The following is a 14,177-nucleotide window of genomic DNA, read 5'->3' on the forward strand; positions in this document are numbered from 1 at the left end:
TGTCACATTACGACCACAAATCTAAATATATTTTATTGGAATTTTATGTGAAAGACCAACACAAAGTGGCACACAATTGTGAAGTAGAAAGAAAATTATATATGATTTAAAAAAAAATGTACAAATAAAAAACTGAAAAGTACGGTGTGCAAAAGTATTCAGCCCCCTTTTCTCTGAGTGTAACCAATTGCCTTCAGAAGTTGCCTGATGATTGCTGAATGATCGAATGTTGACCTAATGACTAAATAGAGTCCACCTGTGTGTAATCTAATCTGAGTACAAATACAGCTGTTCTGTGACGGCCTCAGAGGTTTGTTAAGAGAATATTGGGGAGCAAACAGCATCATGATGTCCAAGGAACACACCAGACAGGTCAGGGATAAAGTTGTGGAGAAGTTTAAAGCAGGGTTAGGCTATAAAAAGATTTCCCAAGCTTTGAACATCTCACGGAGCGCTGTTCAATCCGTCATCCGGAAATGGAAATTGTATGGCACAACTGCAAACCTACCAAGACACGGCCGTCCACCTAAACTTACAGGCCGAACAAGGAGAGCACTGATCAGAGATGCAGCCAAGAGGCCCATGGTGACTCTCGACGAACTGCAGAGATCCACAGCTCAGGTGGGGGAATCTGTCCACAGGACAACTATTAGTCGTGCGCTGCGCAAATCTGGCCTTTATGGAAGAGTGGCAAGAAGAAAGCCATTGTTAAAAGAAAACCATAAGAAGTCCCGTTTGCAGTTTGCCAGAAGCCATATGGGAGACACAGCAAACATGTGGAAGAAGGTGCTCTGGTCAGATGAGACCAAAATTGAACTTTTTGGCCTAAATGCAAAACGCTATGTGTGGCGGAAAACTGACACTGCACATCACTCTAAACACACCATCCCCACTGTCAAACATGGTGGTGGCAGCATCATGCTCTGGGGGTGCTTCTCTTCAGCAGGGACAGGGAAGATGGTCAGAGTTGATGGGAAGATGGATGGAGCCAAATACAGGGCAATCTTGGAAGAAAACCTGTTGGAGTCTGCAAAAGACTTGAGACTGGGGCGGAGGTTCACCTTCCAGCAGGACAACGACCCTAAACATAAAGCCAGGGCTACAATGGAAGGGTTTAAAACAAAACATATTCATGTGTTAGAATGGCCCAGTCAAAGTCCAGACCTAAATCCAATCGAGAATCTGTGGCAAGATCTGAAAACTGCCGTTCACAAACGCTCTCCATCTAATCTGACTGAGCTTGAGCTGTTTTGCAAGGAAGAATGGGCAAAAATTTCAGTCTCTCGATGTGCAAAGCTGGTAGAGACATACCCCAAAAGACTTGCAGCTGTAATTGCAGCAAAAGGCGGTTCCACAAAGTATTGACTCAGGGGGGCTGAATACTTTTGCACACCGTACTTTTCAGTTTTTTATTTGTAAATTATTTTTTTAATCATGTATAATTTTCTTTCTACTTCACAATTGTGTGCCACTTTGTGTTGGTCTTTCACATAAAATTCCAATAAAATATATTTCTGTTTGTGGTCGTAACGTGACAAAATGTGGAAAAGTTCAAGGGGGCTGAATACTTTTGCAAGCCACTGTACACTCACTTTTTAAAGAAAATGCTTGATGTGCAACCAGTATTACTGTCAGTAATATAGAAATTCTTCAGTGTTACTAACAGAGTAAAGCAGTTCTTCCTGTTTTAGAAAGGCAGGTGTCTGCAGATATGATGGATGGTGTGCAGGGTGAGTCGGGGTTAGATAACTCTGAGCATGAACCTGAATGAGGTAAAAGAGGATCTTTGAACTTGGGGTTTCTTTCACTGCTTGTTATGCAACCCGGGACCGGCTTTAACTCTCTTTTGACTATTTATACTTTGTGTGTGTACGTTCAACATTCAACAAGTGGGCGCTCTTCAGTTTTCTGTTTCACGGTTCATCAGTTAAAGCTTAACATCAACCACAGTGAGTGTTTTATAATATATGAAATATATAAATCACATTCACCGTGAAATCAACTTTTTGTCTATTGAGTCCTAAAACATTTGTTTCCTTGAAACAAAATGTGTTTTGAAATGATCTCGCTGCACATGCAGATTTATTTACTTATCAACTCCCCATATAAACAACCACGTATCTAGTTAATTAAAGTTGAAGTTAAAGTGAGAGATAAGCATAAAAAGGCGTAATCAATACTGTAACTTGGTAAATCTGCTCTCTACAAAGTATTTGCATGTCTCAGCACCGGTCAGTGACAGCTGATGTCACCACACTAAATTTAGTCTGCGGCTCGTGATGGATATATCAGAATATTATTTGTCTTAGGGGTCCAAAATATGCAGTATTCCCTGTTGACTGACTGAATGATTACTGGTGTTACAAGGAGACATGTATAGTTTTATTCTAAAGTATAAGACTTGCACGCCCTGTGGACACCACATCTGCAGCCGTCGTGGTTTAAACACGTCATCTGTCCATTTACATCTTCCTGTCCAGGGACCGCGGATGGAAATGAGCTTTGTAGTTAACTCCGGCTCAACGGCTGTGTTGTGCACGGCCCCTGTTAAATAAACCAAACTATATGTTAAGTCAAGGATGGGAACTACCAACAGCTACTTAAATCGCTGAACTACTGTAACTCATCCTGAGGTCAAACGGCGAGGTGTCAGTCAGAGTGAGACTCTGGGGGGGGGCTGACGTCTGATGCCTTTTTGTTTTTCCCCTCTCATGTATCATCATTGCGTTTGAGTGGGAGCTAAGCATGTTTTTATTCTGAAAGACAAAAACCCGGAGAGTCGTGATGAATATAAAAAAAAAAACCCAAAAGACTTGAAATTCAACTTTAACACCAATGACTGGAGACTTCACTTGAAGGTGATGTAATATGTCGGTTTTTAAACCCTCTTGAAGACTTAGAGTATGTTTGTGAAGAACCCTTCGTTCTACATCGTTAATATACAATGAAGATCTCACATGTTCAGTTTGGTCTTTGTACTAAGAGAATAAGATGACTTGGAGCCTAAATTATATCTTTGTTCTCTGGTGTCTGAGGAACTGTGCCAGAACAAAACGGGAGCCGTGTATACAAACATGAAGACGTTGCTAATTTTAGGAGCACATTATATGGCAGCAAGGGCGTGAGGTCGGACGTATGCGCTCTCATGTGCTGCAGGAATTTAAAGCCTGAAATTCAGTTGCTTCTGTTCGTCCTGAGACAGCAGGCGTCTCCCGCCATATCTCAGCCCCCCCCCCTCCCTCAACCCTCCAATGTCAGTGTCCCTAGCAGGTGATCTGTGAAGCCGGCGGGACGTCCTGAGCACCGCCCCGTGAAAGAGATCTCTGCCGATCACTTGGACTCTGGCAGAGACGTGTTGAACACTCAGCTAGACGGATATAGCAGCAGCTGGAGAAACAGTGTCCCAAACAGGCACCGTGACCACTGAGCGCTACTCTCCTCTGCTATTCAAACCCCCCCAGGATAGCAGCACCGCTCTGTGAGGCGCTACAAGGAGCTACAGCCAACATGGAGATATCAGTTGAAGATGATAGCAGCAGCTTATCAGCCAACATGGCGTACAAGGCCGCTCATCAGGCGTTCAGGGACCGCTGGAAGGAGACGGATGACTCCATGTGTCGCCACAGCATGTCCTTCCACCTGCACCACACGCTGAGCAGCGACTTCTTTGCCAGCTACCTGTACCTGGTGGAGAAGACTCCTGTGGGTAAGAAGAAGGGCCACACAGAGGGCCGACCTCACACCAGTCGCACAGTCAAGAGGTCAACATTTACAGCCTTTTCTTGACCCTTGACTCCATTAAGGATTGGGCACAGCTGAAGAAGCATGACTGTGCTTTTGCATGAGTACAAATCACTTAACATTGCTGGTGTTTTTTTTTTTTCCAAAGTACACCATTTGCAGTAAAACATATTTTATGTCCTACAGTTTTTGTTCCAGACAACCATTAGTTTCCATTCATAAAAAATAACTCCTGAGGGCTTTAAACCTGCAGCTCAGTAATCATCGTGTTCTTAATTAGTTAAAAATCACATATTCATCACCAGGTAATGCATGTGAAAGTGCTTATTGATTGGAAAACTCTACCGCATTACCCATAATAATGCCACAGTGATTGAGAAAAATCTAAGCAGACCTGATGTTCACTGCGATCTGAAGTTGATTTACATACTGTAGTGAAATTAATGAATAACAGTGACTACTTGGACGGGAAAGTACTTTAAAAAATATAAAAAACAAAGTGCACTCTGGAAAGTGTGAGCAGTAATGTGAAGTGTGCAGGGTTAATACTAATTGTGATAAAATACTGGCAATGGATTGGATAAGCCAATACTGTCCTGCTGCAAATCAGATATATTTTTACATTATGATGAATATAAATCGTATTTTTAATTACTACATACTTGTTTTGCAGACATTGACATCAATAACTGTGTGGAGGTTTTATGATGCTTGTCATTTAGCGTGCATTGATGCACACACATCTTTAAAAGGTAAATATGTAAATATAAATGTACTTGGGATTAATGAGTCTTCCTGTATTAAGAAGCAAGTGCAACAGCATGAGCATTGTGAATCCTCCAATAAATGTAAGTGCTAATGAGGGCACCTTAATTCAAACCTGATACCTGATGCTTCTGGGATTTTCAGCTCTTATTCTGAGCTAAATGGGTATCTAATACTTTACAGGACAGTAACATGTGAAAACCCTAAAGCAAGACCATGCAGCTTAAAAAGAAGTCTGTCAGTTTTGTATATCAGCGTCTTCACCTCAGAGGATCTTGGAAAATGAAGTGACATTCAATGAGCCATTATCTTGTGTCACATGTGACCAAAGGAACATAATCTGGCTTTGACAAAGAACATTTTGTTAGATTTAAACAATAACCAGAGGTTGTAGAGGCTCACACCTCTCAAATCAATGATTGGTTTATTTTTCTTCCTGTTGGGAGACTCTCGACCTGAACTGTCTAATGTTAAAATCTGTGTATGTATAAAAGAGATAAGCCCTCCAAATGTCTCTGAACGATACTCGAGCGCTTCACAAACAGATGTGAGAAACATCTTCCAGCCTATGGTCGCAGGACGCAGTTAGCCTAGCTTAGCATAAAGACTGGATCAGGAGAAACAGCTGGCCTGACTCTGTTCAAAGTGAAAAGGCCTACCAGCACCGCTAAAGTTTGTGTGTCCTTCCGCCCAGCACCTCTGTGCAGCGTTGTGAACACAGACACACAGACGATGGTACCAAACCTGGAAACCTCAGGACCAGACCTCAGGAAGCTGCACGCAGTCACTGCGCTGACTGTCCTTTGACAGGAAGTAGTTCCAGCATGTAACTGCCCCTGGAACCACAAACTGTTGTTTTTACATTTCTGTTTGTGTACTGGTTAAATAAAGGAGATACAACATGTTCATTACTGAGCTGTTGGTAGGCAGAGCCATGCTAGCTGTTTCCCTCTGCTTCCAATCTTTATGCTACGCTAGGAGATAGGCTAACCATGTTGTGATCCCAGCTCTGTACCTAACACGTAGATGAGATTAATGTTGATCTTCTCATCAATTAATAAAGTAAGGGTTGAAATATCCGTTTAAAACAAATGGTTTCATGTCTCAGCTTTTCAGAATGATTAAAGAAATCCTTAAAGTGAAAATACATAGAAAACCGAAAGCTAGTGGAACAGAAGCTGCATATTACACTGAATATAATGTAAGAATGTGGTCCTGAGTTGAATTACCAAACCCTTTAAACGTTATGTTTATTGAGTAACATCTGCTGGTCAGTGAATTAACAAGCCTATAACAAGCTCTCCATCATGACAGAAGGCTGCTCTTCGTTATAGACGGTGTTCACTTGTCCATCATGAGACCACAAGCTGCAGAAACAGGAGATCCTGACCTGTTGGCCATTCTGGCTCAAAGACGCCTTACTTTCTTACCACTAACATGATACAAGGCCCTTTAATGGCATGGCATGTCCAGCATGAAAGCTCTAACTCATGTCAGTCAGTGCTATACATGACAGTGAGAGGTCGGATTATTTACTAACAGCCGTGACAGCTTTAAATCAACTGAATGAAACATATTTTTTTTGTTTTTATGTCTTAATACAGTAAATGTCAAGCAGAGGTAGTAAACCTAAAATAAATATACGGTGCGCTGGTTGAAGGGGTGTCACTGGATTTAAATTTAGCCCAAAGACACCAGAAATAAATCTTCAGAGTGTTTGATCAGATGTCTTAACCCGTTACATCAAAGGTCAAAGGTCAGTCTCGCCTCTCGACTTCTAATGAGCTGGTCCACTTTGAAGGTGCGAGATAGAAGAACGCGGTGGCACTGGATTGGCACTTCCTTGGCAGACTTGTACGTCGTCACACTGCCCCCACCCCCTCGATGTTTCTATACTTACCCTTCCTCTGAAAGCCCTCCTGAGTGGTCACATGTAAACAGCATTAGGTGGTCCAATCAAACCTGATGTCCTGACAGAATCAAAACACTTCATAACCAAGTGGACACTTGCCATAAATTGTGTGTTTCTACGCCGTGTTTTTAGCGTGACTTCCAGGTGCTGAACGATTCAGTCCCTTTCTTGGATCTCTGCCTCGTCCTGATGTTTCTAGCATGGAGGAGGGAGTCCAGGTGGAAATAAATCCCCCCTCTTAATGTTTCACTGTGGTGTCATGAATTCTGCCACTGGAGATCCTTCACAAGCGGACAGACATTCCCCAACGAACCCCCCCCCCCTCAGTGCCACTTCCACCCCCTGTCATCTAACGTGTCATCTAAGCCTCTGGAAATGTTGCGTTCATGCTGCAGGATTTATTTCAGCTCAGCAGAACTGTGGCAGTGAGAGGCTGGGATAGTTTAAGAAGCCAGTTGTTAAGTTTCTTAATGTCACAGCACGCCGCTGACATCATATTATAAAAGAAGAACACATAATTAAACAATATGTACCACGACAGAGATCTGCCGTTGTGACAGGAGGCTCCTTTGAGGTTCACAGTTTCTCAGTAATATTAACTTTTCGCTAATCGTTAACCTAAAAAGATTGTAAATGCACAACATTGCAGATGAATCCAGCAGCATGTTGTCTTATATCATGTAACAGCTGAGCGGAGTGTAAGAGTAATGCGGCACGTCCATATTTATAGTCTTCTGGTAATCAAATCATCATTCTACATTTCCTTTGAGATTGTGAACAGTGTTCCTCGTCATACAGAGCAGTCCGCTTCATGTCGCATCTATAGTTGGAAATAACCTGTTACTGATTCTTTATGACTGCCTGAAACTGCAATCACTAATATAACATTAGATGTGGTAATCATCCATGGCAGTTGTTTTGTTTTGTGATGCTGATGTTTGTCTGGATTTTCATGGTCTCCGGAGGATGAATGGTAGTGTTTTTGACCTCACCCCTGACCTGATCTGTTAGCGCCACCGTCAGGCCAAAACTGGCGCTTTTACACTTTAAATCTTGTGGCCAGATGAACTGAACACGTTCATGTTTCCCAGAGGAGCCACACACAGGTCAAATCTTACATCTGTATCACTGGTGAGACACTAAAGATTCATTCGGATTGTGGTTACAGGTGCAACGCAGCACATTTCTGACCACATCCAGCATCAGTGATGGTGGCTGGAGGTGAGACTAAGAGGACAGTGAAAGACAGTGATGAACAGGATTCAGAATCTGTCTGCAGTAATAGATTACATTTACATGTCTTGAGTTGAACTGTTAGCTGCCAGCAGACAGAGTATAACCCTCTTCTGTCCTCCTCGTCCTTCATCTCTGTCCCTGTGTTGTAACAGTGAAGCTGTTTCCAGTCACCTGCGAGTACATTAAAGGAGAGAAACAGTTCTACTACAGAGCTCAGCAGTTCTACGAGGACGTCTCCGCCTCGGAGGAGGGCATGATGGGAGATTTTTTGGAGATATCCAACGTTGACCTGGAGGGTTCCCGGCAGTTTCTGAAGAGGTTTGTGGTGAGTCACGAGATATTAACTCACATTCAAGTTCGCAACAGATCAAAAGGCTCAATGTGATCAAACTGATCCGGGAACATTTGAGAGGCTCTGCTGCGTCCTCTGACTACTGTCCACCAGCATATCGATTTACTCCGTTGCAGCTATCTCTGAATATACATGTCAGAATCTATTTTGGGGGAGAAATTCATCATCCTGACTGTGTAAAAAGAATTCCATCTTGTTTCACGTGGGAGGAGGCCTCACTTCACTTTCTAATAGTAGCACAGGCTTGATGCCAGCCCCATAAACACCCATACAGAAAAAGCTGAGCCAACAGCCCAGTTTGTCCTATGGCCACTTTTTAATGTGTTTATAGTGGAGAAGGACGAGATATTTATTAGTCTTTTCTGTTGAGAAATATCTATAGATTCATAAACTGATGCAATGTGATGTATAATTGATCTAAGGGGATGCATTTTAAAGCAAAGGTTTGACATTTTGGAAAATAAGCTCATTCCATTTCTTGCAGAGAGTTAGTTGAGAAGATTGAACTCTCATGTTTGTATGCTAAGTATGAAGCTACCAGCAGCATATCATGAGTCTTAACATTTTTGTATGCGTGCACACTTGCATCTTTGTGTGTGAGTGTGAGTGAGTGTATGCGTGGGCTTTTTTTAGATGTTGGGAGAGTCCAAGTGCTAATTCAGGGGAATGGTTTGGCCCAGAGACCGGGTTATTTAGAGGATCAGTTTTACAGGAGCTCTAATTATAAACTGCTACGATTGGATGCTTTAAGCAACTGCAGATGGCTAAGTGGCTTCTTTTGCACTGGTGCTAATATAAACACAACAAGCCCAGAGTTAACACAGCTCAGTTGTGATACAGTGTTCACACTGCTGGCTAATACAATACAGTACATTGAATATGTCACTGCAAATGTCACTTTTCTATTCTCAGCACTTGACCGTGATAGGCTACAGGGTATGCTTTAGTGTAAGTTTCACAAGGCCATCATTGCTGGAGGGGCTAAAGCTTACATTTCATTGGGCCTAATCATAAAAAAATCATACAAATATGATCATTATCGTACACCTGGCAACACTGGAATATACATTACTGTATTACAGAAAAGTCTGGGCTGAAAAACAGCAAACCTTTACCCCCACAGCCATGTGACACAGCATACCAACCCAAGGACATGATCCTTTGAGATGCATCACACAAACAAGTTCAAGCTCTCCATTTCAACACCTTTACCTGCGTGTTACATGTCAGTAAGATAGCTGCATCTAATGCCCAGAAATTCACTTTTTACTCCTCACTTAAATGCAAAGACCCTGAGTGATAAACCAAAAAACGTCCACCAACTCTTCTGCAAACGTGTGCTCAGCTACACGTCATGCCGTACCAACACCCCCTCCCGGCTGTGAACAGCTCCTGTTTAAAGCTGACATCTCTGTTAGAAGGAAAAGATTTAGAATACATCCAGATTAAACTGAGCTACATACGCACGGAGCAATATGGCAGTAATTCACTGAAACCAGGAAGCCTCCTGTAACAAGCACAGAGCTCCTCGGGGCCCCATCTTTCATACAATCACACACTGGGGCCCCTGATGCGGAGGGGTTGGAGTGAGGTCAGAATACCAAATGAAAAGGAAGAAAAACCAGCATGATTCAAGTGAGGTGACTTTTTGTTCCCTCGTGGTGAAGTTCATAGTTTGGTTGCCCTGAGGAACTGAGGTCGGCTTGTTTGTGCTGTCGGTGCGTTTGAGGTACAGAGGCCTGACATCTGGCAACACAGAAAAGAAAGAATAGACTCCTCTGTGACTTATAGATATGGTAATAACATGCTGCAGGGAAACTGACATTTAGCTTTCTGTGCAACATAAATCCAGCTCTTCGTTTTATGGTTGCCTCCGTTTCATTGCAAACGATCTTCAATTGAGGTATTATATCCTCTAGATAAACCTCTAAATAAGGCTGAATTGTGCTACAGTTATGAATGATTTATCCCCGTTCTTCACCCACAGGGTCCGGGGAAGGCCGGTACACACTGTGCCCTGGACTGTGGCTCCGGGATCGGCCGTGTGACCAAAGGCGTCCTCCTTCCTGTGTTTGAGAAAATGGAGATGGCGGACATGATGGAGCACTTCCTCCTCCACGCGCACGAGGAGTACCTTGGTGACGACGCCGACCGCATTGAGACCTACTACTGCTACAACCTGCAAGACTTCACGCCTCCAAAAAACAAGTACGACGCCATCTGGATGCAGTGGGTGGCATGTAAGTATGAGAAGGATCTCATTATCTGTAGTCTGTTCATCATTAGTAGAGAGGTGCCATGTTGAGCGCTTCTGCTGTCACTGTGCTGTCTTATCTTAACCCTACCACCAGGATTACATTAAAAACAACCTGCTGCTTAAAGAGCACGTACTCATTAGCATTGGCCGTAAATTGACCATCATATGTGAACATAATTCCAAGAGATACTGAGCTTTTTTTCAGTTGAGACTAGTATTGATTTACAGTTTCCTGACAGGAGTCACTCCTCAGAGATGATATAATCCCATCAGGCCTGGAAATACCTCGGGATCCTCCAGGAGGAGCTGCTGACATCTGGCCTTGTTTGCTTGTTTGGATGTGGAAGAAATGAAAAGATAATATTTCACTTTTTTTATGTCCCTGCCTGTCTTGAGCACCAGACTGCAGTATGTCAACCAATGAACTGCTGGCGTACACCAGCAGGAAAACTAGTGGCAACAAGGGACAGGTAACTCAGTTGTGATTGGCTGTCTTTCTCCTCAGGCCACCTAACAGACAAGGACCTGATGAACTTCCTGATGCGCTGTAAGAAGAGTTTGCGTCCAAACGGCGTCATCATAATAAAGGACAATATGGCGCGGCAGGGCTGCAAGCTGGACCCCATCGACAGCAGCATCAGCCGCCACCTGGACATCATGAGGAGCATCATCGCCAAGGCCGGCCTGGAGGTCCTGGCTGTTGAGAAGCAAGAAGGCTTCCCTGAGATCATCATGCCCGTCTGGATGATTGCTATGAAATAGAAGTGACATTATTAGTGTAAAAAAGATTCTGATTGTCGTTGCTCCGTTTCACAAAAACTAAAGTAAAATCCAACCTAAAGCTGATTTCACATGTTGTTCCACTTTTGTTTAAGTCTAGATTTGTGATCAAGTCTACAGCAACACAGAAAGAAATCAACGTCATCAGGAGATAAATCCTGAAACGGCGTGATGGCAATTTTATGTTTCTGCTCAACACAGAAATGAAATAAAGCTTTTACGTGGACATCAAACTTCTACAGAAGCACTCTGTATGTCCACAAAGCCAGACGGTAATTTATCAGCCAACCACCTCCGGGCTTTGAATCTTGATGACATCAAAGTTAGAGCCTCAGTTCTCCCGAGTGCCACTGTGGGAGAAGCTTGTTCCTGTCGGAGCCACGAGGATCATTGGAATAACATGTGCATTCAGATTTACTGTTTGGTTTCTCCCCTGAGTGAATGATTTGAGTCAGTTTTTGACTAAATCCAACATGTTCCAGCACAGATGCAACATGTCAACAACAATCACGTATCATGTTAGATTTGTTTTAAAAACTATACTGCTTCATGTTTTTGAATATGATTAACATGCGATCTGTATCTGGACACGCTGTATGAATAATGACAATTACAGTTCAATGCAGCTTTATTTATAAAGTGCCCTGAGATGACAGAGGTTCACCATGAGCAAGCACTTGGCGACAGTAGCAGAGAAAAACTCCCTTCTATTAATAATAATAGGCCTTCTTGTTCAGGTCACGGGGTCACGTGACAGACGAAGACAGCTGGAGACATCCATTAGCTACTTTTCAGCAGCCTTGCTAACTAGGCTAATGCTACTAGCACAACACACCCCAGTCTCTGACTAAACTGTGTGCCTGAGTTGCATTGTAATGTAGGCATCAGGTTTTGACCATGAAGAAGAACGCATGAGTTTGCTTAGACATTGTTCAGCCCACAGAGACTTGAAATCACTTTTCTAGGCCGGGGAAGGTTTTACAAACATAAAACCTCCAAGTCTCTTTTATAATGGGGGTCGATCTAAGATTTGTTTTTGTTGCAATGCTGCGAGTGGCCACTGGGACAAATTGGCTGTAAGGGTAAGTGGCAAGGCTGCATCCAGCTCCCTTAATACATTCGCTGTATGTGCTCGTCTGCAGCTTTTTGACAGGCAGCTCGAGCAGGAAAGAGGGGGGGGGGGTCTGGTGACCTTTCAACTTGTTTCGGCCTCAAATTGCATTTACGCTAGACCGCCTCCAGATGGGGTCTGGCCGAACTGGTCACTGGTCTGACCGTATTCCAACTGCAATGCATACTTTGTGCTTGTCCATCCACATGAACCTGTGCTCGTGGGGAAGATGTCCAGATACAGATCACATGTTGGTGCCAGGTCTTAATGTCACCTTTCAGCACAGCATGCAGTTCACTATGGCACACTTAGTACAGGTTGGTCAGGTGTAAATATTGATTTTGTTTTTATGAAAGTATGTGTTTTATACTTTTGCTTGTAATATTGCAGATGAATAATTATGTCATTTTATATGGATTTCTCCCGTGCTCACGTTTAGACTGTAGTTATTAAAGTTGCTTTACATGCTTAAATATCACTTTCCAGAACGGCATCAATACATTTTAGTGCTTCTTACTGTATATTTGCTTAAAGGCATTGCTTTTCCAAAATAAAAAGCATATGGACGTAGTTTTATGATTTTTGAATGCTCTTTTCATATATAATGTTTTTCATCTCATGTTCCAAACAAAGGCTAATAGGATTAGAGATGGCTAATCACTGTTGGCTATTATAATCAAGGCTGGAACATAAATGCTGAGCAATTTTCTCTAAATATTCCTACAGTGCAGCCCGTCCACACCCCTGACAGTGACCGCGCTGCAATCTTCCAGAGTGGGCTCAAAACACACGAGATAATTGAGATCCTCTCAAATCGTTATGGTAATTCTCCTAAGTATTATTACTATTATTATTTTTTTCAGACTAACAGTAGAAGCAGCACATTGTTTTGGCGTAATGACTTTCAGCTGGGCCCCTGAGGTGGATGGTGGGGTTGATTATTTCCTGGTTTTGACAGACAGTGCCTGCTTTCATATCTGCCCTGGCTTCATTTCAAGCCTGTCAGATGTTGTCTGCATAAAACACATCCAGGAGTCGCCTCAAATATTCAGCATTTGCGTGCGTAAGCGCTCGACGGGAGTGGTGCGGAGTTGTTCCTCCCTGAGCTTTTTATGAAAGGATAGTTTGTCAATGAGTAGACTGGCACTGAGAAAGTACAAAATCATCAAAGCGTTGAAGGCGCGATGGCGTGAGATGATCTCCACGGCATGTTTCTCTCGTCAGAATGGCTCTTTTGAGATGTGAGTATACCAAACACATTTTCCACATCCCGTATGAATTACAGATGAAAATGCCCTAAAGTTAAACTTGTAGGTTTTCTCTCCCCCAGCAAATAGCAGCCAAATGTGCTGTCACCTTTTCAGGAGTGGTTAGCGTCGCTGACAGTCAAGGCTATCATTTCTAATACTTCTCAATGTCTTCTGCAGCCGCTCGGCAGCAGTTCGAATATATTAGCTGCAGTAACACTAATTTGTCCAGTCACGTCAGCAGAGCAGAGCTTTGGGCCTGAATCCAGACAGAATGTAACTCAGACAGCAGAGACAGGAGGAAGACAGAGACCACAACGCGATGGAGGGACCAGCACTGTATTCTGAGCAAGTGTCATCGCAGAAACATGCAAAACACTGCTGGGAACAGTTCAACTTCAACCACAGCTCTAACTATAGAAGATAATGATCAAAATAAATACATAATTTGGCTGCTTGGAATCCCCAGACCCATTTCACACATGCTGTGTACGCCAACAACATCGTCAACTCGTCAGTTTTCACTCAATGTTTCACAACGCAGAACAACTCAAACTTCTGTATTCTTTGAAAGGCCAAGACTGTTGGTACCAATCTGTAACTCTTCCAAAGGTAACTACAAGACACAACTGCTCCCAGTGGACAGACATTTAGCATTCAGCAGGACATGAAATCTGCTGAGTGACGCTGAGAGTTTTTTCAGTATGTTTTCAAATGGAAAATTAGAGGACGACGATGATGCCTGAACCAGAAACATGTGACTTGTGAACAGGCAA

General features: G+C 43.0%; 1 protein-coding gene across 1 annotated transcript; it reads left to right on the forward strand.

Annotated features, from left to right (window-relative positions):
* Window positions 1–3,507: 3,507 nt before the first annotated feature.
* Window positions 3,508–11,025, forward strand: ntmt2 (N-terminal Xaa-Pro-Lys N-methyltransferase). The gene is made up of 4 exons (XM_070909576.1): window positions 3,508–3,706; window positions 7,807–7,979; window positions 9,994–10,246; window positions 10,769–11,025. The coding sequence occupies exons 1-4, from the start codon at window positions 3,508–3,510 to the stop codon at window positions 11,023–11,025; spliced, it is 882 nt and encodes a 293-aa protein (XP_070765677.1).
* The last annotated feature ends 3,152 nt before the right edge of the window (window positions 11,026–14,177 follow it).

Source organism: Enoplosus armatus, chromosome 7 (genome assembly GCF_043641665.1).
Source record: "Enoplosus armatus isolate fEnoArm2 chromosome 7, fEnoArm2.hap1, whole genome shotgun sequence".
In the NCBI taxonomy this organism is placed as follows: Eukaryota; Metazoa; Chordata; class Actinopteri; order Centrarchiformes; family Enoplosidae; genus Enoplosus; species Enoplosus armatus.

Coding starts and splice junctions, on each gene's coding strand:
- ntmt2 (XM_070909576.1), top strand. CDS start 3,508: ATGGAGATATCAGTTGAAGATGATAGCAGCAGCTTATCAGCCAACATG. Junction 3,707..7,806: donor GGTGGAGAAGACTCCTGTGG/GTAAGAAGAAGG, acceptor GTGTTGTAACAG/TGAAGCTGTTTCCAGTCACC. Junction 10,247..10,768: donor CTGGATGCAGTGGGTGGCAT/GTAAGTATGAGA, acceptor CTTTCTCCTCAG/GCCACCTAACAGACAAGGAC.